This window comes from Ochotona princeps, chromosome 10 (assembly GCF_030435755.1).
Source record: "Ochotona princeps isolate mOchPri1 chromosome 10, mOchPri1.hap1, whole genome shotgun sequence".
NCBI lineage: Eukaryota > Metazoa > Chordata > Mammalia > Lagomorpha > Ochotonidae > Ochotona > Ochotona princeps.
Window position 1 is genome coordinate 38,297,684 of NC_080841.1, and position 25,375 is coordinate 38,323,058.

A 25,375-nucleotide genomic window follows, 5' to 3' on the forward strand; every position below is an offset into this window, starting at 1 on the left:
CACTTCCTTACCTGAAATGTTTGTCACCAGAAGTGTTTCAGATTTGTGAGTTTTTGGAGTTTACAACATTTGTACAGACTTTAGCAGTTGAGCATCTCTAATATGGAAATCAAAAATCCCACTCTAAAGTCTAAAACATTTGAAATTCAGATATTCAGATTAGGGATGCTCAACTGTAATGACTCCAAACTCATCATTCCCTAACTACTTTACTATGCTTTACTAATGTATATGTCTTCGAGAATACTTATAAATAGAAATATTGTATAATGTTGTGCTACTGGCACACATCTCTTCCTAAATCTACTTTCAGAGATTTCACGTTGATAGTTTGAAAACAGCCTTGGTGGAAATAATTACATCACTGAAGTTAATAAATGCTACAAATCAAATCCATCATTCAAAAGAACCAATTTTTAAAAATATACTCACACATCACATCCAAGAGAAAATTTTTATAAAGATAGCTTAAAATAGGTAACATTAAAAGTATTTGAAGGGCCTGGCGGCATGGCCTGGCGGCTAAAGTCCTCGCCTTGAAAGCCCCGGGATCCCATATGGGCGCCAGTTCTAATCCCGGCAGCTCCACTTCCCATCCAGCTCCCTGCTTGTTGCCTGGGAAAGCAGTCGAGGACGGCCCAATGCATTGGGACCCTGCACCCGTGTGGGAGACCTGGAAGAGGTTCCTGGTTCCTGGCTTCTGATCGGCGTGCATCGGCCCATTGCGGCTCACTTGGGGAGTGAATCATCGGAAGGAAGATCTTCCTGTCTGTCTCTCCTCCTCTCTGTATATCTGACTTTGTAATAAAATAAATAAAATCTTTAAAAAAAAAAGTATTTGAAAAACTATTCCTTGAAAGCCCACTGATTACATACAAGGCAATACTCTCAAACAGTTAACAGACTTTAAATCAGATCAATTCTAGCATACTTCATAATATAAATCATGACCATTCTTATTTCATAAAAAAGAACATACCAGCAATCTTTTGTTGTTGTTTAACTGAAAAGTAGAGTTAGAGACAGAGAAGGAGAGGCAGAGATCTTCCAACTACTGGTTCACGCCCTGAACAGCAGGAATGCCCAGGGCTGGGCCAAGCCACAGTCACAAGCTTTTTCCAGTTCTCCCACCTGGGTTCAGGGGCCCAAGAACTGTGCCATCTTCTGCTGCTTTCCCGGGCACATTAGTAGGAAATGGATTAAAATTGGAGTTACTGGTATTCAAACCAGCACTGACATGGGATACATGCACTGCAGATGGCTGCTTAACACACTGTGCCACAGCATTACCCCTACTACCTATCTTTAACTGGCTGTTACCATTTAGGGGACGTCTAGTTTTGGTTTGGAGCCATTCCAATAAGAGGTGAGGAGGATTTAGCGTAAGAGTAGAGTGAGAATCATCAAGAGACACTGATAGAAAACTCTTCTAAACTGTTTTTGCATGTCTGAAGGAGTATGAGGCTGAACAGGGCAGAGATGTACAGAATGTAGGTAACTGTACCATCTGTGTCTCTGCAAAGTGTGGTTTTGTGTGTGCATTCTGGGAGGAACAGCACTAGTTAGAGTAGATCTATTCATGGTTTAAACAGTGCATTTTTTTTTTTTATCAAATCATGAATGATATGTGTAAATATATAAGATAATTACTGGTATTCGAGACTATTTTGAATTAAATTTTAAAAAAAGAGTACATTAACTGCTAAAGGGAATAAGAAAAATGGCAATTTTGGATATTCAGTTGCACTACGTTTTTAATACTTTTATGTGTTGTACTGTATTACTTGTAAAACAAGAGCAGTACTTTGCAAACACAGAAAGAGGAAACAAGCTGTACAAAGATAAACCAGAAGTCTCACAAAAGGAACTTTCTAGATAACAGAAACATGTTTGGCCAGGATACTCTCTCCTCAAGGATATAACCAAACATCTTTCAAACTAAACTTATAAATGGAAAATAAACATATGGTTTAATTTAAATGATTAGGAATGCCATTTATTTTTAAAGACCTCCTTCCACCTTTTTTCCTACAGCAAACAAATCAATTAAACAGTGAAGAGGAACGTGTAATCATAACTTAAGACAGAGTTTCCTGGAAGAAATGCTGGCTGCATAGAAGATGTGTGTTGTGTGGATTTTGTTTTCCTTGCGGTCTTCCATCACAATGTGAACCAGGCCATCTAGCTTAGCTGATGAAATCTGACAAAGGGTGCAGCCCATGGCAGCAAGGGTGCAGGATAGTGATTTTATTTCTTATTTTATTCATTTCAGCCCCAGGGAGAGAGATAACGAGAACAGGAATTAAACCCAACTCTGCCATGTAAAACCCTGCACAAGGGTTACCTGAAAGAAATATTTCATTTTAGAAGTTTGTTAAAATATTTACAGTGGAAAATGATATTTTTAGCTCAATGGCATTAAGATTTCACTTTAATTAACCAAAAATTCAAATGATTATTTTCACAAAATATTGTCTGATATTTAGTTTCTGGATTTAAAAGATTTTAATTGCATTATTTCAGAGATTAAAACAAAAAAGGTTATCTACAACTCATATAATGGCAGCAATTAAAAACTAATCAGAAGAGACTTCCAAATTTTCATCTATTCATCTAATATTTCTATTTTCAATACTGGGTTAATTTAACAAGTACCTTCTGAGAATCTAGTGTGTGCACATTTCTATGTAAGTTCAACCGCAGAAATATTTGTTGGAGTTGGGATTGTGGTGCAGTGAATTAAGCAGCTGCCTGTAACAGCAATATCCCATTTTGGAGCACTTGTTCTAGTCCTGTGTACTCGGATTCCCTGCCAATATACCTGGGAAAACAGTGAAAGATGCCCCAAGTACTTGAGTCCCTGCCACCACGTGGGAGAATAGGATGGTGTTGTAGGCTCTTTGCTTTGGCCTGGCCCAGCCCCAATCCCAGCCATTGCAATCATTTGTGCAATGAACCAGTGTAGATGGATGATCTGTCTCAGTTTCTGTCTCCCTTTGTCACTCTGTCTTTCAAATAAACAGAACTTTGAAAATGTTAGCTTTCACTTAGTGTAACAAATTGCCATTGGCATCATCACTGACAAAAGTCTTGACAAATTCTGTGGCAGATTAACTAGGTTTGACTCTTCTAATAGCTTAAGAAGGTTAAGAGACTTCACACATAGATTAATAGCAACACAGAGAAAATACATTTTTTTAAGGATTAAATAATACACTGCATGTATACAGAACATCAGACAGTATCTGGTATTCCAGATTTTAGAAACGATGTTAGTAATGATAAAAACATGTTTTATTTTCTCTTTGTGAAGTTAGCATTATCAATAAAAATAGTATTTAGTTTTCTACAATGGCATTTTCCTGCTGAATCTGTCTATAGTGGCAGTAAGTAGAAAAGACACTAGCCCTGTCTATGTTCATTAATTTCCATGTTGTAAACTCAGGGTATTCTTTCTTAGAAACTCACATATCAATTTCATCATTTTGTATCAGTTTTTTTCAATGAGATCTAGTAGATAAGGTATTAAAAACCTTAAAAAAATAAAAAATAGAGATTATTGAAGAAGCTTTTGGAGAACCAGCTAATTTAGCATAAATAGCTGAATGGGTAACTGGGAACTGTAATCATTTGATTTTCACGAATATAAAGGAAAAAAATTAAATGTAGATTAAAGCTTAAAAATTGAAAGCAGGATTCTAAACAAGTCTATATAGTAAGGGGAAAGTTTTACACTGAGGATCTTCAGTTTATGAAATAGTCTAATACATATTTTTCTCTTATTTATAATGTAGAAAGACGAGACCATTTCACTTTTGGTGAATGATGACAGAATTAACAGCCAGATGACTCATGGAATAAACAGTAGTGGTAAAACTAGAATGGAAAATCTCTCAGCCTTAAGAGTCAAATACCTTGTCTCTCACTTTTCCCATCAGTATTACGTTATAATGACAAGGTATTTTTGACAGTTGATTAATTTAAAAAGTATTTTTTGAGAGTTCAATGTAGGTACATTTCTTTTTTTGTTTGTTTGTTTTCCTCATTTTGTAGGTACATTTCTATTCTAAGTCTAAGCACAAAAACCACAGATAAATATCCTGATGAGAAGAGTTTACAGTCTTGGAAACAAAATGATCAAGGAAAGAAAATGTTGCTTATAATCACATAGACTGACAAACAAAAACTCCAATATGAGGTTAGTTAGATGACATCCTCAATGTCATCCAATGCTATTTTCAAATAAGGTCAATTTCGATTGGGTTAGGACTGCAACATGAATTTTGAGGGAACACAATTCAATCCTCAATAAAAATGTGGGGGAAAAATAGGTAATAGGTTTAAAATCATTGTATTGTTTGTGAAGTGGCAAAGCAATACAACAGTATAATAAGTCATGAAACATGTTGTATATTCCAGATTACTGATGAAAGGAAAAATAAAATATATGACTACATAAGTTCATAATAAGCAGATGTAATATTAAAATTATTGAAAAAGAGAAAAAGCAAATAGTAATGGATATAAAACAAAAGGAACAAATACAAAGCAAACATTATGATATTGGGTTGAAATCCCAAATGTCAGTAATAAACATAATGAATTAAATGTTCATCTAATGTTTCAAAAAAATTTAAGACTTTTATAGTAAACTATGTAAGCAGGAGGAAATACAAAAGTGATATCTGCAAAATACCCAGGAAGCAAGAAGTACTGAATCCCATCTGGGTCTCTTCCCATGAGTGGCAGGAACCCCACCACTGAACTCATCACTTGCTGTTTCTCAGGGTCTGCATTACTGGGGAGCTGGAATCAGAAGTAGAGCCAGTACTCTAACAGACATTCTGAAAAAGGGGGCAGGTATGTCTGTAGATCAAACATTTGTCCCCAATGTTAACTTTAATGATCAATAAAAGGGATATGTTGCTAGAGTATGACCAGAGCTAAAACAGAGAACAGAAATTGCCAATATCAGATATAAAGTACAGACATCACTAAACTTACAATAAGGAAAACGAGAAACAATTCATGCCAGTACACAAGTATTTCAATGACATGGTGAGACCTTTTCAAAGATATATACCATCAAAGCTCACTTGTGAAGAAATACATAAAGTTCTGTAGAAATGCTTCTAGACAAAGATAAGGGAGGTTTCCCAATGTATTTAGGTAACTATCATCTGATATGTAAAAAGCAAGAATATTAAAATAAAGTTACAAATTAATATGGTTGTCAAAACAACTTTTTCAATATCTGTATACCATCCAAATTACTGTACAAGAATGATAATCCATAATGACTAAATGAGATTTATCACAGGAATTCAATCAACAAAATTCATTAAATTAGATTAAAAGAGAAAAACCATATAATGATCTTGTTAACTGCAGAAAAATTTGGACAAAATCTGACAGTCATTCATGAATAAAAAAGATTCTCATCAAACCAGTAATAGAAGAGATTTCCCTCATCTTGATTATAGCATCTGTTAAAGGTCTAACATAAATTAACAAAATAATTAGCAAAAAAAATGGATATTTTCCAAGATCAAGAAGGAGACAAGAATATTTTCTTTTACCACTCAAACAATGCACTGGAGATCCTAAACAACCACAAATAGAGTGCAGAAATTTACAACACATCCAACTTGGAAATTAACATGCAAAATGTCTCCAATTGCAGTTATCATTAATTACCCATGTAGAAATTCCAAGGATCTACAGAACAAGCTAGTAGGAGCAACACACACAAGTTTGGCAAAGGTACAGGAAAAAAAGGTCAAGCTATAAAATTCACCTTTATTGCTACATATTAGTAAAAATCCATGATAGATTGGAATTTAAGAATACTTTTTAGAATAACATAAAATTTAAAATTTGGTACAAATCTAACAAAAGATGTTTGAGAGAAATGACAGACTTAAATAGAATGAGAACTACATATACTGATGGATGAGAAGATTCAATTTGCTGACGTAAACTCTCTCCAATTGATCTACAGATTCAATGCACTGCAGTCAAACTTCTAGCAGGGTTTTCTGTGGATTTTTTAAAAGTTAGCTTCATGTAAAAAAAAAAAAGCAGAAATCTTGATCTTGGTCTCACTCTATACATCAAAGTATATTTGAAATCAATTACAGATCGAAGTGTAAGAGCAAAAGTCTTAACAGTGTTCGCAGGAAACAGGAGGAAGTATCAGTGATTTGGAGTCTGGCAAAGGTTTGCTAACTAGGACATAATGACTAAGCAAAAAAAAAAAAAAAAACATGATATGCTGAACAGCTGAGTAAACTACATCCGTTATCCAAAAATATTTTTAAAAACATATTTCCAAAAAGAAAACTAGAAGATATTTACAAAACACAGTTGCTTTAAAGAATTACACTAAAATGTATAAAGAAAGTGAATTCAATACAAACTGGGCAATAGACCTGAACGGACACTTTTTAAAAGAAGAGATTCCAATGACAAATGAACATATGAAAAAGTGCTCAGCATTATTAATCTAAAGGGAACTAAAACTCAGAAACGTAATAAAATCCATCAGAATGGCTGACATGAAGCACAATGATGATAATAGCATACACAGACCAGAATGTGAAAAACTAACTCACAAACTCTGTGGGAACACAATGACCAACTATTGTGGATAACAGGTTGGCTCCTTCTTAAATATTTAAATATGAAATCCATCACATGTTCCAATAATCTACTAGTAGGCATTTACTCAAAAAAATGTAAGGAATATATCCACACAGTGATTTTCATGTTAACATACACAATGGATTTACTTATGACAGCCCTAATGAAAAACAACCTAATATCCATAACTAGTGAGTGACTTAAAAAAAATCCAAAACCATTGTATACACATAGAACAAAATATTAGTAGCACTGAAAAGGATAGACTAAGCATGAGGACATTTCAAATTTATACTTGGTGAAAGAAGCCAAACAAAACAGAATAAACAGTGTATGAATCCATGTACAAAATATGCAACAACATGTAAACTACTCCATAGTAACAGAAAGTAGATCAGTGATTGTCTAGAGGAAGACAGAGAATTGAGAGTGATTAAGAATAGGAATGAGGAAATCCCTGGAACACATGTATATGTTCATTATCCTGATTCTAATGTTGGTTTCACAGGTCTATATATGTGTTAAAATTCATGAAATAAAACACTTTAAATACGTGCATTTTATGTCATTTATATGCCAATAAAAGGCTACTGGAATGAAATATAATATAAAAATTATCAACAATGCAAAATTAGATATTATGAGGAAAGAGAAAATGAAGTACAAATGTGACTTTAAAAATAAATCCCAGACACCGGTTCTAATCCCGGCAGCTCCACTTCCCATTCAGCTCCCTGCTTGTGGCCTGGGAAAGCAGTCGAGGATGGCCCAATGCATTGGGACCCTGCACCCATGTGGAAGACCTGGAAGAGGTTCCTGGCTGCTGGCTCCGGATCGGCGCGCACCGGCCATTGTGCTCACTTGGGGAGTGAATCATTCCTCTCTGTCTCTCCTCCTTTCTGTATATCTGACTTTGTAATAAAAATAAATCTTTAAAAAAAAAAAAAATCCCAGAGAAGTTAAGATATGAGGTGGCAAAAACATACACACAAGGAAAAACAAAAGCAAAAGAAAAATACTAGGCAGATTTAAACTCCAAAAGATCAGTGATGACTTATATATAAATAATGGAATAAATGTTTTAAATAAGATCCAAATACTGCCAGGCTAAATTTTTAAAATGCACATTATTAGGAAGCACATCAACTATATAAGAAAACAAGATAAATACAACAGGATGGAAAAATATATGCCATGGAAACAAATCAAAAAAGCCGTAACATATATTTACACTGAAAAAAAAAATTAAAAGAGTGTTTCTAACGATAAATGGAAATACTTCATTTGGTAACAAAGTATGATTCACCAAAACATATAAATATTCAAAATGCACATGCATTAATAACCTCAAAATACATAAAACAAAACTGGAACTATGACATGTTGGAAATCTTATCTAAAATATCAACAGAAGACTTTAGCACATCTTTTGCCACAACTGATTATATAAGTGACCAAAATTTAATAGTAACCAGAGGATTTTAAAACATAATTAATGAACTTTAATTACTTGATATATAGAATATTGAATCTAGAGCTACACAATTACTTTGATAGTAAGCAAGAATTCAGAATAGTTAACAGGGATATCCATAAAGCAAGTTACACTACATTGCAAAGGACTCAAATAGAAACACAAAACAAGGTAGAAATTAATTTTAAAAAGAAAATTAGAACATTTTTATGTATACGTAAGTTAAGAAAGTCTATGGAACAATGAAATAAGCACAATGAGAATTAGAAATATTTTTCACTGAACAGTAAATGATAACACAAGATATCAAAACTGTGGCTTCGTAGCTGAAGTTGTTCCTGGAAGGATATTTACAATTTTTAATGAATGTATTACATGAAAGACTGGAAATCAATATAATTCTCCCTTTTAGAGGTTAGATTCTTTAAGAACTGCAGATTTAATGCAGAAAAAAAGTATAATGAAGGAAAAAAAATCAGAAGTCATAACAAAACAAAATACAACTTAGAAGTAAAAAAAAGTATTTTAAAAGACTAGAAACTTAACTGAAAAGAAAAGAGAGACATAAAGAACTGGAGCACAAATACTCAGGATCAGTAACAAAAAGGAAGTCATCATTACAGATTCGATAGATGTGAGCTAATGTCAGCCACTAGTCACAGGAGGTTACTGACAGTAAAACACGAACATTGAAAGTCCAGCCCCTTAGTCTCACTGGCTGAATTTCAAGCACTCATAGCCACATGTTGTGAAGACACAGAATATTCACACAAATGCACAAAGTTGTACTGAATAGCACAGCTACAAATGCTAAATTGGGACAAGATAATACCATCAATGGCTTTACGCTGATTAATTTTATAATTAAACAAATTTCGAGATTACTGAGAAAACACAACTTATTCCACAGAAAAATATGAAATCTGAATCATATAATTGAGAAAAGAGCTGTCAATGAACAATAATGCTTGCAACAAAGCCCAGATGGCTTTACCAGTGACTGCTCCTAAATATTCATGGAAGAAACTACTCCAATCTTATGCAACTTCTCCAGGAAATAAAATTAAAGTACAAATAAGGCTGTCTTTTAAAATAAACGATGCTAGAACAATTGCATTATTCATTGCCAACCCTCTCGTCCAAATACTGGGGGATTTAACATATTAGATATCTAATATAAAATAGACTTCCAAACCAAAGATGAACTCCCAAGGAAACTGTTAGATGTCTTGACAATAGGACACTGGCCTCTCTGCCACTGTCCATACCTACAACGTAAGGTTACACAAACAGCAGAATGATGGACATGTAACTCTTTGAGAGAATATCCTACTGCAATAATATGAAGTAGATCAGTGAGGAGAGCATTTAGGGAGGAGGGAAGGGGAAACCCCAGAGACCATGGAACTGTATTGCAAAATACTAACAATAATAATAAATATAAATTGAGAAAATTTTAAATGTAGAAATATAAAATATTGAGAAGCAAGCAGAGGAGAAACTCTCTGGTACTTACGGTAAGGTTCAAAACTCTAGTACGTTCTGAAAGGACAATCAATAGAGGTCTGGACTTCGTCACAATTATGACTAAGATTCCGTTAAGATGAACAGACAAGTTTTCAATTGGGAAAACATATGGCAAATAAGCACATGAAAAGATATTCACACAACCAGTCATTAGAGGAATGGTACAACAGAAAACTGTGACTAGTCAAATGATGTTAATCATGCAGAGAAATTGGACTTCTCATACACTCTTAGTAGAAACGTAAAATGCTAAAAATACTGTGAAAGCCAGCCAGCTCTTCAAAATGTTCAATATAGAGTTGCCACATAATCCAGCAATTCTACTCCTAAATATACAGAAATCAAATCTATTTATTTTTAAAGGATTTATTTATTTTTATTGGAAAGGTAGATTTACAGAGAGGAGGAGAGACAGTAAGATATTCCATCCGCTGGTTCACTCCCCAAGAGGTTGCAATGGCTGGAGCTGAGCTGATTTGAAGCCAGGAGTCACAAGCTTCCCACATGGGTGCATGGACCAAGGGGTTTGGGCTATCTTCTACTGCTTTCCTAGGCCACAAGCAGGGAGCTGGATAGAAAGTGGAGCAGTCGGCATATGAACCATCACCTAAATGGGATGCTGGCACATACAACGTGAGGATTTTAGCCCCCAGGCTACTGCGCAAGGCCCAAGAAACTAAACTAAATGTTATGTTCAAACAAAAACCAGCTCTATTTATAACAGGCATGTAAAATAAAAATTACAGGCAACCACTGTTTTGGACAAAGTCATTCACTGGACCCCCCCCCCCCCCAACCAACCAAGCTAAAAGTGAAAATGGAGTCATTCACACTAAAGTTTGAACATTGAAATTACATTGTTTTTCTGTTGAAACTAAATTGTTTATCTGATCTTCCAAAACAAATTTATTAGAATAAATTTCACAAACAAGCTGGTTTTAACAGGTATAAAAATGGTTCTGGGGCCCCGCAGCGTGGCCTAGCGGCTAAAGTCCTCGCCTTGAAAGCCCCAGGATCCCATATCGGCGCCGGTTCTAATCCCGGCAGCTCCACTTCCCATCCAGCTCCCTGCTTGTGGCCTGGGAAAGCAGTTGAGGACGGCCCAATGCATTGGGACACTGCACCCATGTGGGAGACCTGGAAGAGGTTCCAGGTTCCCGGCTTCGGATTGGCGCGTACCGGCCCATTGTGGCTCACTTGGGGAGTGAATCATCGGATGGAAGATCTTCCTCTCTGTCTCTCCTCCTCTGTGTATATCTGGCTGTAATAAAATGAATAAATCTTTAAAAAAAAAATGGTTCTGTTTCCTATACCTACCTTCTGAGAAAGTAACTTTAAAATGACCAGGGGTAGGTGTTTGGTACAGAAAACAAAATGATGCCAACACTGTGGTGTAGTTCATTAAGCCTCCTCCTGCAATGCTGGCATCCCATGTGGGCAGTAGTTGGAGTCCTGGCTGCATGACTTCAGATCCAGCTTCCTGCTAATGTGTCTGGAAAAGCAGTGGAAGGTGGACCAAGACTTTGGCTCCTGCATTCAGGTGGGAAACCTAGAAGAAGTTCCAGGCCCCTGGCTTCAGATACAGCCCAGCTCTGGCTATTGTGGCCTTTTGGGCAGTGAGCCAGTACACGGAAGCTCAATCTCTCTCTCATCCTCCCTGTAACTCTGCCTCTTAAATAAAAATAAACCAGTCTGGGCCTTGGGGTTGGGGGCGGCTTGCAGCTCCCTGCAGTGTGGCGGCTGTGGGGGGTGCCCCTGCCAGGACGGATCCAAGACTGGGGACTCAAGGCAAAGCCACTGCTGAAAGGCAGTGACTGAGTCCTTGGCTTTCTCCAGGCCCAACAGAGATCTTCCCCCCAGGTGAGTATACCATGAGGGGAACTTGGGAACCGGATTAAAGTCCTAGCTCTACCCTGTCGCTAACACGGTGAGGCAGGCTGAGTCTGGGAGAGGTCCGGGCCTTGGGTTTGGGGGCGGCTTGCAGCTCCCTGCAGTGTGGCAGCTGTGGGAGGTGCCCCTGCTGGGCTGGACCCAAGGCTGGGGACTCAGGCCAAAGCCAATGCCAAAAGGTAGTGACTGAGTCCTTGGCTTTGGGCGGCCAATGCACCAAATGGTACCAGACTCTACTTGCTGGCCACCCAGCGGTGAGCTCTGGGGTTTTTAGGATATGAAATCGCTGCTTAGGAACATCCATGAATAAGGCCAGCTTTAGTGTAGGTGAGAGATGAATTCTGGGTGATCCCAGTAATAGGGTCATAAAACTTTCAGGCAAATGTGGGGACTGAGACCTGATGGTTTGGAGAGGAGTGTTCCTAAGATCTATTTGGGCCAGACTGATTCACCAGCCAAATTAGGAATCCTGAGATGGGCTGTTAGCATAGAGCATCACTGACTGCCACACACCAGTCCACACCAAAGCTATGGATGGGGGCTTGTCTCGCAGGGCTAGCTACCATTACTTGATTGTGGAATAGTGGACTGGTCACATTTGGCAGGGTCAAGACGCTAACCAGCACATGAGAGAACTTGGTCCGGGGGTAAACTCTGTGGGGGAAGTGTGGGCATAACCTTGTGGAAATAAAAGTCCCGCAGGTTAGCTTGCGAGCTGGGGTGGTGATGGGCTAAGCTAGGAGTGACCATGGCACCTGCCACCACTTACGGGTAAAGGAACTGAGAGCAATCTGGGCAGGTCAAGGCAGCACCACCCTAAGGTGCATCCTAAAATAGGAAGTAGCATGGGCTGAGCTGCAACTAGAAGGGGGCAGACTGGGCAGGGCCAAGCAAAGTTCAACTCACAAAAAAGGAAAGAAATCAGGATGGAGCACATGTCATTCTGACCTAGGCTCTTACCCCAACTGGTCTTCATCAAGTAGGGATACTACGGCAGAGCATTGAAGGCAAAGGCTGAGACAGGTGAAGGGCGAAGGCAACTGGGTCAGAGCATCCACTGGCTCATGCGCAATCTAGGCTGTGAAGACTCAGATGGGGAGCTGTGAAAGTACACCCTTGCTGGGTTGGGATTCCCACGGGAGGGTGGGGGACTGGAGTGGGGGCTGCGTTCTGGTCTAGATGTGGCTGCAATCTCCCTAGGCACAACTGTGGACTGTGGCTGGGCGCACCAAACTGGGCTAGACGCCGGCACCATCTGGCACTCCGGAGAACCTGGGTAGATGTAGGATGCACTAGGCTGGGTCTCTGCCCCTACTGAGCCATGTGTGAGCAGTGTCTGGGTATAGACAAGCCTTGGCTGGGGTGAAACAGCCAACACCGAGAACTAGAATGGACTGAAGGCCAACAATGAGGGCTGGCCCATGGAACTACCAGTACGCGCAAGACCTGGCATAAGGAGAGGTTCTGGAGGAGCTTGGGAAACTCCTCTGTCGGAACACAGCCCCTACAGGTGAGCACAAGAACCACAATATGGAGCAACCCAGACCAGGCCAAAGGAAGATACCCACCATCATACATATGGCATAGGACGGGGGCAGACCAGGTTGAACCCGTTCACATTAGCTGCTGGCGAATCTGAGCACCAGTATAGAGTGTGGGTCAGGCAAGTTTCGGTCGCAACACATACCGGTGCACATTAAGCAATGCCAAAGTGAGGTGAGCTGTACCAGATGTGGTTGCAGCCCAAACAGCACATGTGAGAACCAGCGGGAGAGGGGTAGGCAAAGCTGGCAGGGGAATGTGGGTTCCCTTGCTGGACAACCACTCCCACTGGACAGCATGAGCTGGGATGGGGGCAGATCAGACCAGGCAGGGCTACAACACCTGTGGGCCTCATGTGAGCTAGATTGGGGAAGGGCCAGATTGGGCTGACTATTCCAACAGGTGCAAGCAAAAATTAGAGTGGGAGAGGGTTGGTTGGGCTTTGCCACACCATCAGATGGCAGAGTCTGGCACTGGGGGCCAATTCTCTCAAGTTAAATGCCAGAACCACCTGGAGAGTGCATAATCCAGAAGTGGGAGTGGCCTAGTAGGGAGACAGTGGGCACCTCCCTTGTGGGTAACCACTCCCACTGGAGAGCACGAAAACCAGGACAGGGGCAGGGCTGGCTAGACAGAAAGGCACCTGCCAGTAGGTGTGTGGACTGGATAGTAGGTTGGTTGGGTTGAACTAGGCTTCAATGCCCACTGACAAGTACGAGAGCTAAATGGGATGTGGGACAGACTGAACAAGCCTGCGGTACATACTGGCATGCATGGGAACCAGGGTAGGGAGCAGGCCTGGTGGGGGTTATGGGGAGCCGCCCCAACTATGCTGCAGCTCCCAGTAGTTAGCATGAGGACCAAGTATGAAATGGGCAGGATTGAGCTGGACTACAACACCCATTGGTTCGTGTGGATGACAGGACTGGAAACAGAACTGACCCAGCAACTGCAATGACCAGCATGTGCATAAGCTGATTGGGGAAACGGTCTGAGATGATCCCAAACCACAAGAACCAGGTTTGGGATCACCTCAGATGAAGTTTTTTTGGAGATCTCTCCAACTGAACTGCTGATCTCAAAACCCCAACCATGAAGAGACTATGTCAGCCAGTGGATTCAATAGGTTTAATGGCAATTGGAATGGCGAGATTTGCAGCAATTCAGACCTGCTGAACTATCAAAACTGCTTGTGTAGGACCCTCAGAGTGTGCCTCACATCAGGGACATGCGATGGGTGGGAAGTTGGGTGGGGCTTTTCCCTCTGTTTCTCCCCTGACCCCAGATACAGGGAAAAAAGTGATGATATTAGTGTGGAAACAATGGTCTTACCCACTTTCCTGTAGCTCTTGACCATCTGTTCCCTAATCAACTAAGAAAGATCATTTAAAAAATGAATTAAAAAAAAAAAAAACCAAAACCAAACAAATAAACATTGCTTCAGATACCTGCATCCCAACATGTATTGCCTAGATTCAAGTCCAAACTCTGCTTCCCATTCCAAGTGTCCTGCTAATTCACAGCGGCGAGGTGATGGCTGAAGGACTTAGATGCCAACCTCCTTTGTGGGAGACCTGGGCCGAGGTTCCAGTTTCTCACCACTGGCCTGGTCAAACTATGGCTGTTACAGGCATTTGGGGAGTGAACCAAAGGATGGAAGCTCTTTCAGTCTCTCTGCCTTTCAAATAAATGAAAATAAGTAAAAAATTTTAAAGTAGAATAAAATGATCAATCTTTTTCTTTTTATTCTACAGGCCTTTTTTGTTTACAAAACCAATTTCTTTTGCTCAGCCCAGTGAAAACACTTGTTCTATTTTATGGAATGAAGTGTTACCTGCTTTTAGGGGGAAAAAAAGAAAAGGCAACTAAAATATTTAAGATAGATTGGTGTAATTTTGTATTTCACGGATAAAATCTAGATACTAAAATATTATTAAATAGGTGAAAAAACCAACTGTAATACAAGCACAGCATGGAGTGTTATTCAACAATACAATGAAACAAACCACTGATATATTCAAATAGTTGGATGCATATCAGGGTATCATGATGAGTAAGAAAGTTAATCTCAAGAAGCCACATTATTTCACTTATATTGTCTAATGACAGAACTGCAGAGATACAAAAAAACCTGAGTAGTTGTCACAGGTTAAAAATGGTGCTGCTGCGGGATGAGGAGCACTGTGGCACAGCAGGATCAACTTTCCCTTGGCAGGGCCTGCATCCCATACTGGAGTGCCTGGGGTTTGAGCCCTGAGTACTCTCTTTCTCAATCAGTTCTCTGTTGATCCACCTCAGCTCAGGAAGCTGAGTCCACGCCCCCTATGTGGCAGACTTGGATGGAGTTCCTAACTACAAGCTTTGGCTAAGTCAGGGTTAGCTGTTGCAACCAGTTGGAGGATTGAACAAGGTGGTGAAAAGACGAAAAATCTGTGCGTGATACTACATTTCAATGAGAATAAATAAATACATCATGAAAACAAAAGTGGTGTAAAGGGGATAACTTTGTGATGATGGCCGACTTCCATATCCTGATTGCATTTGTGGTTGGCGAATTTCCAGGTAAAATGAAAAAATACACACTCATTGGATTAACATCAATTTCCTTTTGACATTGTATTGTATTTACAAAAACAGTAGAGAAAACTGGAAGGGAGGTTGGAACTTTCTACACCATCTTTACATCTTCCTATCAGTCTAATTATTTCAAAATAAAAACTGTAAAAACCATTTACTTATTTATTTGAAAGGGAGAGAGAGATTGATTTCATACGCTGGTTTACTCCCCAAATGCCTACATAGCTATAATTAGACCAGAGTTGAAGTCAAGAACTGAGAACTCAATCTGGACCTCCCACATAGGCCCCAGGTGCTTGAGTCCCATTGTGACCGTCAGGGTGCACACTAGCAGGAACCTGAATTAGAAGTAGAGCCAGGAATAAAACTCAGGACTCTGAACCTGGATGCAGTAGTTTCAAGAGGTAACTAAACCGCTGGGCCAAAAGCTACCTCAAAAAATTTTAAGAAGTAACAATTAAGCTTCTAAGTCAAGCATACAATTAACACCAAAAGTTTGAGACAACAGCTCAGAAACGACACCCTAAAATATGATGGTTTAGCAGGCTGAATACATGATCTAAAAGGAAACTCGAATAGCCTTAGAAGAATCCTCAGCACCAAACACTTTTATCTTCTCTTGTTTCTCTCTCAAAGTATATAGGAGGGAAGTCTCTCCCTGAAGTTCCCTTATCCAAAGTTGCCATAGAAGGAACACAATGGCTTTCATCCCTGTTTGGAAAATTTCATTAACTAGGGAAGATTAAATTCATATCACAGGAAGGAAACTCAGGGATGTTGTCACATCTAGACAGACTTGTCACAAGTTATTGTGCACAATTCCGCTGAACTTCCATAGAATTATTTAGAAACAAGCTACTGCCTGTTTTCTTGGCTCTTTTACAAACCCTAAAAATCATTTTCTACCTCTCAAAAGTTGCCAGTGTCTCCCACATACCCCCTCTCCCATGAAGAATATAAAGCTTCTGAATCCATTAGGTTACTGGGCAGTCATTCTCCTGTGGCTTCCCTCATGCATGTAATAAGCTTTTTTCCTGTTAATCTATTGCTAGCTTAATTCAATATAATCAAACCTTCAGAGGATGAGGCAAAATACCCTTTACTCTTATACTGACAAAGACACTGTAAGAAAACAAAGTAGAAAAATAAAATCAAAGGTCAATCTTGCTCATAAATATACCAACAAAGATCATAAACATCTGCCAACCAAACAATATCCCATAGGGTAATACTGAGGGAATCCAGGACTAGGAGCATGACAGACTAATGCCATCCCACAGCTCCCTGTCAGCACATAAATGCTAAGCAAGACAGAATGGAAGCTCATTCTAACAAATATTTGGCAATGGACAAGATTTAGATTTTGACCATAAAAAATGTTGAAAAAAGGTTCCATTAAGACTGCCTCTGCCTTCACAATAGCTGATGTATAAACACTACATTTTGTTCTTTGAAAATGATGTGTTAAAGATACACAAATATCCCTAGAATGTGAGACCTCGGCAACTTGGTGTTTTTCTACCTGCTTGTGTGTGTTTGGAGCTTGTCTGTCTCTTCCTCAAAACTTTGCTTCTTTTCTCTTACCACTGAGTCTGCTCTCAAATTGTCATATACCTCAGGATACCAACCTGGACTGGACTCACCAGTCTCCTGCGACAATATTTCATAGGATCCAACTACCTTCATCAAAGGAAAACAAGGTGGCTAAATATCAGAAAACCAACCAGTATAACCCATTTTATAAAAAAGGATGATAAATCATATAAACATCTTAACATCTTAACAAATGCAGAAAGACATGCTATTTCTTAAAAATATTCATTTGTAATAAATATTCTCAGCAAAATTAGAGAACTTCATTAATCTAATTTTTAAAAAAATATTTGAAAACAGTAATTTAAGCAATTCACAATTTTATTCTTCCATCAAAGTACAAAATGAGTAGGAGGGCTGCTGGTTGGTTTTGTGGTTAGGACACTTGTGTCCCATGCTGAATCACAGGGGTTCAATTCCTGACTCTGCCTCCTGATTCCAGCCTCTGGATAATGTGGAGCCTGGAAAGTAGCAATGGCTGAGATAGCTGGGTTCCCCACCACGATGTAGGAGAACTGGATGGAGTTACAGGGTTCCAGCTCTCTCCTGTCCCAGTGTTGGCCACTGTGGGTATCTGAGGAGTGGAGCTGTGAATGACAGCTCTTTCCCAAATTTGAAAAAGCGAAAATAATAGCAGAATAATGAATCTTTACTAAACTGGAAATTAATAAAAGATTTGAAGCTCCAGAGAGAAGATACAATACAAAACAAAAAAACAAAACAAAACAAAAAAAGCCCAGCTGATTCTTAATAAGAACAACAAACTTTGTGGCATTTTTACTTAGCCCAATCAGTCTATGGTCCCAGTTTCAGCACTTGTTCCTGGTACTGAAGGGAACAGAAACAACTAATGTGCAAAGAATGGTGAACATTTCACCTTACCTGTAGGAAGGCTATCTGGAACATAAATTCAAACTAACTCTGAATTCGCCTTATGCTAAAGCTTCCCTGGGGATATTTTTTGCAATCAATTACAGGATTATTTCTGAGTCAATACTGCCTGAAGAGAAAGGAAACAGTTGGAGCAAACAACAATGAAAAATTTTCAAGGACTGGCTGAGGAATAAATGTTCTGACATTCTTGAGAATCTAGAAGGCCAAGTGAATACTTATGGCTGCAGGCACATGTGCACATGGGCAGGAAGGCCCGAAGAATTCACCTGCTATTGATATTTTAAGGCTCTTGTAAGAAAGAGGCAAACGTTAAGATGGAGTTGCAAAGTGCTACACACAGAAAGCCCATGGTAAAGACTGGAATAATTTTTGGTTCCAGGTATTTAAGAAAATCTGTGTAAAATCATTTGTTGATCATTAATTTAACAGAGACATTAGTGGCCATTCAAGACAAAAAAAAAAAAGACTTCACAGATTTAAGTCAGAAAAGGCAAAAAAATACTCCCAATGACAGTAAGTACAATAAGTCCAATATCACACCAAATCCTGGAGAACAGAAATCTCATTATTAGAGTGTCTAATTTATAATACTCAAAATATCCAATTTTCAACAAAATATTGCAAAGAAACAAGACACGGTATGTAGACAATATAAAAGGGCATGGAAGTAAATACAAAAGCATGTGTGAGGGAAGTAAGTGATTTTCCAGAAAACAGATCTAAATCATCTATTTTAGGAGCTGGCAGTGTGGCACTGCATGTTGAACAGCTACTTGTAATTTCAGCATCCAATACGAGCACCAGTTCAAGTCTTAGAACTCTACGTCTGCTCCTACTCTGTGCTAGTGCGCCTGGGAAAACAGCAGAAGATGGTCCAAGTGCTTGGGACTCTGCTACCTACCTGGGATACTAGATTAAACTCTAGCCTCCTGGGTTTGTCCTGGGATATCCTGACCGTTGCACCCATCTGGGGCCTACCCAAATGGCAAGGCTCCCCTCCTTCCTTTCTCTCACTCTCTAAATCTCTTTGAAATAAATAAATATGTAAATCATCAAGAGAACAAATGCGTAATTGACAGAAAACCACTAGAATTAAAAAATAAACTAAGAAGGGCTTTTGAACACAAGCTGATTATGCAATATTCAAACATATTTAATTATATATTTATTCACTTTTATTTTATTAGAAAGGCACAGGGAACTGGGCCCGAGGCTCAGCTGGGCTAGGCTGGGCTGGTCATAGTGAGAGTTTGGAGCAGGGGTGGGTGATGGGCCTGGCAGGAGTTCTTTTGGGTCTCTCTGTCTAGGTTACAGCATCTACGGATGAATGACTTACTGGGTTGGGCTACAGCTCTGGCTGGCATGTGCAAAATTCAGGGGTGGGAGTTGCCCTGATTACTCAGCTGCAGTATCCACTGACATGTGTAAGAATTAGGACTGGGGAAGGCCTGTTAGCGGTTCTTTTGCATTGGTTCAAAAGGCTGCAGTATCCACTGATGTACAGAAGTCAGTGGATGTCAGCTCCTACAAAACATTTGATTGGGATAATAATGAATATATAGAATAATAAAATATCTCAGCTGAAAAATCTGTTGAAACTGGCAAATTATTATTATTATTTATTTTTATTGGAAAGTTAGATATACAGAGAGGAGGAGTGACAGAGAGGAAGATCTTCTGTCCATTGATTCACACCCCAAGTGGCTGCTAAGGTTGGAGCTGAGCCAATCTGAAGCCAGGAGCCCAGAACCAGTACCCATTGGTGCATGGGATGTACTGGGCTGGACTAGACTGCAGGACCAACTGGTTCATGTGAGTTGGGGCTGAGGGCAGGACTGGCCATGTAGATGAATTCCCACGCACGTGGGGATGAATTCACCCCCATATGCAAGTGGGCTGATGTAGGGGTGGTCTATGCCTGGGATACACACAGCCATGTCTGAGGGCCTCCCAAGTCAGGTTTTTTAGGGGTCCACAATTGGGTGGCTGCACTCAATACCTCACCTCAGGGAAAATGACACACAGACATGGGGTCTGGTCCTGGAGCAAATGTTACAGAACTGAGCTAACAGTTGCTGACTCTCATGCTAGAGAGCATACCCAGATGCACATAAAAGACAAGACAGCTGGTTCATCTAAGCCAACAGAAGACTTTGAGTATCTCTGCAGATGGAAAGAAGGGTAGGCTAAGTAACACTCCAGGCCAAGTGTGACAGCATGCACATACACACACTGAGGCAGACATGGGCCAAGAGGCCTTAGAAAGACTCCTTTTCCTATGGTGTAAGGAAGCTGACGACTTCTCAGAACAATCGAGATCACTCAAGTAATATCCTTGGAACATTCTCCACCTCTCCCTCCCACCAGGAGACCTAACGCAACACCAAATGACCATCTCTGTACTTTGGAGCTGATGCAGTCTGACAGCAAGGAACAGAGAATTCCCCTCAAGCCCCAGACGTATGAGGGAAAATGAAAACATTTCCCTCATCCACTTTCCCCTAATCCCCAACCCTCTCCGTCCTAATAGGAGGTCCTGCAAGGTGGATCTGCAACCCCCCTTATCTTTGTAATGCATATTAAAATAAAATAACAGATACAGAGGTATCACTCTTCAAATGTCCGCAAGAGCTGGATCAGGAGCCCAGAACTCAGCCCAGGTCTTCCATGTGGGTGGCAGGGATCTGCGCCTTACAGTGCACATTAGCACGAAGTCAGAATTGGTTTTCAGGAATGGAACACAAACCTGGGCAATATGATATGAGATGCAGGTATCCAAACCAGCACCTTAAATACTTTCCCCACCCCTTCTTTCTGGCCCTATTGTATTTTTATGGTAAATATAATTAGAAAGTGAAACTAAACATACAACACTATTTCACAATGTCATTTAAAAACACAAAATACCCAGCTAAAGAAACAATGTGCACTATGCATACATAAAATGCAATATATTCCTGCAGCATTATTAAAAGGAAACTGAGATCAAAGTTAATAAATTTACTCATGAATTGTGGATGTCAGCTCCTACAAAACATTTGATTGGGATAATAATGAATATATAGAATAATAAAATATCTCAGCTGAAAAATCTGTTGAGACTGGCAAATTATTATTATTATTTATTTTTATTGGAAAGTTAGATATACAGAGAGGAGGAGTGACAGAGAGGAAGATCTTCTGTCCATTGATTCACACCCCAAGTGGCTGCTAAGGTTGGAGCTGAGCTAATCTGAAGCCAGGAGCCCAGAGCCTCCTCCGGGTCTCCCATGCAAGTGCAGGGTCCCAAGGATTTGGGCTGTCCTCAACTGCTTTCCCAGACCACAAGCAGGCAGCTGGATGGGAAGCAGGCCTGCTGGGATTAGAACCGGCGCCCATATGGGATGTGCAAGGCAAGGACTTCAGCCACCAGGCTACTGTGCTGGGCCCACAAATTATTTTTAAAAAGTTATATGAAAACATAAGATGGAGAACAAAATTGGAAAATCACTGTATTAGACATCTATGATAAAACCACCATGATTAAGATTAATTGAAATTGAAATGAGAATGAGTAAATTAGTGGAATAAAACACCTGGAAACAAAGTTTGATACACTTGGATTAAGACAAAAGTGACATTGTAGAAACTTGTCTTTTTGTTAACTGGCCAACTGGCTCAAAAAAAAAAAAAAAACAAACTTGAAAAAAAAAAGATTAAACATGATCATTACTTAATGAAAAATCTGTTGGACTGCTAATCTAAATGATGTTTAAGCATTAAAGCTGCTAGAATGGTATAGATAGCCTTGTAGCTTTGAAGTAGAAAACACACACACACACACACGATAGGGCCCAGCACAATAGCCTACTAGCTAAAGTCCTCACCTTGCAGGTACATGCTGGGATTCCATATGTATGCTGGTTCATATCCTGATGTTCCACTTGCCATCCAGCTCCCTTTCTGTGGTCTGGGAAGGGAGTAGAAGATGGCTCAAAGCTTTGGGACCCTGCACTCGCATGGGAGACCTGGAAGAAGTTTCTGGCTCCTTTCTTTGGATCAGCTAGCCATTGTGGCCACTTGGGGAATGAACCAGTGGATGGAAGATTTTTTTGTCTCTCCTTCTCTCTGTAAATCTGACTTTCCAATAAAAATTTTTAAAAATCTTTTAAGAAAAATACACAAAACTGTGTCAAGTACAGGAAAATTCATAATCAAAATTAGTAACTTCAGGTCATCAAATGACACCATTAAAAGTAAAAAGGCAAATCAGAGCGCAAGAACTTACATGCAGGAGACTTGTTTGTGAAATGTGGAAAGAGTGCTTTACAAATCAGTACCAAAAAAGACAAAGGAAGGGATTTCATATAAGAAGGTATCACTGTCCAGTAAACGTAACAAAGAAGTTCAATCTCATAAAAGAATATGCAAATTAAATCATAATGGAACATAATTATATACCTACCAGATAGTTAAAACATAGGAAACTTAGTCAAGTATTGCCAAGAATATGTAATAATCGAAACTTTTGTATTTTGCTTAAGTATAAATTGATGCAAATACTTTTGCAAATCATTTAGAAATATTGACTTAAGAACAATGATTCTGAAAATTCAACTTTAAAAACAGAAGTGTACTCATATTTTTATTTTAAAACATGCATGAAATGCTTACAAGAAAAGTATTCATTATAACAGAAAATCAGGGGTATTATCTTAACAAAAATAAACGTTATATTTTTAAATGAACAATTACTCAGCAATGTAAATAAATTTCTGTAACAAACAATCATGGCTAAATCTTACAAAGATAATAGTGAGTAGAGAAGTCAGACGCAAAGGAGTATGTAGGAGGTGATTCCATTTATAAACTTGGAAAAACAGAGAAACTCTGTATGGTGCTAGAAGCCAGGATGCTCATCTTTGTGGAGAAAGAGGAAGGCAGTGACCAGGAGGCACCATGACGGAGGCTTCTGCACACTGGCCAAGTTCTAGTTCATGGTTTTAGTGATGGTAACTTTGGGTTACATCATGATAATCTGCATCATAATTCACCAACCTTTATGTAGTTTTCTGTAAATGTTTTAACCCAATTAAAACAAGTACTTAAATTTTATTTACCTGTTTTTTCTGTGTTCTGCTCCTGTTTTCCAGCCAATCATCCATTTGTTCCTCAATTTCTTCTATAGAAGTTCCATGGTCATAGGATTGAATATACGTACTTTCTGAAGGTGTATACACAGGAAATTCAGGTTTTGGTTTTTTGACTTTAACTTTCTTCTGTTCTAAAAAATGTTTAAAAGAACAAAGTATTGAGAATTCTTAAGAATAGAGTTTTTGTTATTTAGTTCATAGACCATATCTTGAAAAGGCACATTAAAAAATGTGACAGACACATAAAAAATGCTCAGGATTAGTAGCCATCAGGAAAATGCAAGGAAAAAAACCACAACGAGGTTTCGCCTCACGCCAGCTAGAATGGCCAACACTCAAAAAGGAGAAAGAACAATTCTCATAAGGGTGTGGGAAAAAAGTATCCTCATCCATTGTTGCTGGGAATGCAAGTTAATTCAACCACTAAGGAGGACAGGATAAAGATTCCTCAGAGATGTGAAAATAGGTCTATCATATGACCCAGCTACCCCACCCCTGAGATTACAAACAAGCAAAATGAAATGAAATCAGCACATGACACATTTATTTGAATACCCAGATTTACTGCAGCTCAATTCATAATAGCTAAAATACGGAATCAACCCAGGTGTCCATTAACAGATGACTGGATAAAGAAAACATGTAAAACATGCTATAGAAAACAGCTTATCCCTTAAAAAAGAATGATATCCTTTCTTCTGCAACAAATTGAATGCAACTAGAAAACATACTTAGTGAAATAAGCCAATCCCCCAAACACAAATATCATACATTTACCCTGATCTGTTGTAAACAATACACAGAGTACCAAAAATGTGATGTATATGAGGCAGACAGACATGTTGAGGTTTGATGACTGTTTGCAACCTTTGTAAAGCTTTGAAAGCATCACTATGCTCCTAAATCTGTATTGTGAAATACATGAAACTTGTTTATCTTACATGAAGTTGAAAAAGGAAAAAAGGAATACAACAGCAAAAATACCATTTATGAACATAATTTATTTACATAAAGTTATGGGTCTAAATATAAAAATGTATGCAAAATAAATCTATCTGAAAGCACTTAGTTTTAAATGAAAACTAGTACTTTACTAAACACTCATGATTACTCAGTGCTATTTTAATAAGAGACATAAGGGTATAACATCTAGTAATTTCACATATGTATCCAAAAACAGTATTTCCGAACTAAATGTCCTGCATGAAAACATGCATAAGTGAACAGGACTTATACAACTGTATTCATGCCTGCAGTTTCCAAATGTGAACTTACTATAAACCCAGATATCATACACTTCGGAGGTAATGAGCATATCATGTGTTACAATTCATTCAAGAAAAAAAAAATCTAGGATCTTTAAGAAATATTTATTTGGGTCCGGCGCAATGGCGTAGTGGTTAAGGTCCTGGCCTTGAACGTCCTGGGATCCCATATGGGTGCCAGTTCTAATCCTGGCGGTCCTGCTTGCCATCCAGCTACATGCTTGTGGCCTGGGAAAGCAGTTGAGGACGGTCCAAAGCCTTGGGACCCTGCACCTGCCTGGGAGACCCGGAAGAGCTCCTGGCTCCTGGCTTCGGATTGGCTCAGCTCCAGCCATTGCGGCCACTTGGGGAGTGAACCATCGAATGGAATATCTTCCTCTCTGTCTTTCCTCCTCTGTATATCCGCCTTTCCAATAAAAATAAGTAAGTCTTCAAAGAAAAAAAATATTTATTTAAGACTGACAGGGAAAAAGAGGGAAAAGACAGTGAGCCATTTCATGTGTGAGAAAAGACAGACAAAGACAGTAAGCTATTCCATGTGCTGGTTCATCTACAAATGCCACAACTGCTAGGGCTAGACCAGGTCAAAGCCATGAGTCAGGATCTCTAGCCTCCCACATGAACGGTAGGAATCCAACTATTGGAACCATCATTCATTGCCTGCTCAAGTGCATTAGCTGGAAGCTGCGTCTACAAGCAAAGAGCCAGGACATGAATCAGACACTTCAGAACAGGACGTGGCCACCAGAAAATCTCAAGTCAAAGAAAACATACGCAGTATTTTATAGCTCAACTAACTGGGTTATCGGCACTTAAGTGCAGGACCTGGATTGAATTCT

The 25,375-nt window shown here is 39.2% G+C and overlaps 1 protein-coding gene across 1 annotated transcript in view; it reads right to left on the reverse strand.

Annotated features, from left to right (window-relative positions):
- Positions 1-25,375, reverse strand: part of DNAJC1 (DnaJ heat shock protein family (Hsp40) member C1) — a 167,160-nt gene that overhangs the window by 44,573 nt on the left and 97,212 nt on the right. The window contains exon 8 of the mRNA XM_004578558.3: positions 23,239-23,402. Within this exon, the coding sequence (XP_004578615.2) occupies positions 23,239-23,402 (164 nt within the window). The remainder of the gene's footprint in view (positions 1-23,238; positions 23,403-25,375) is intronic.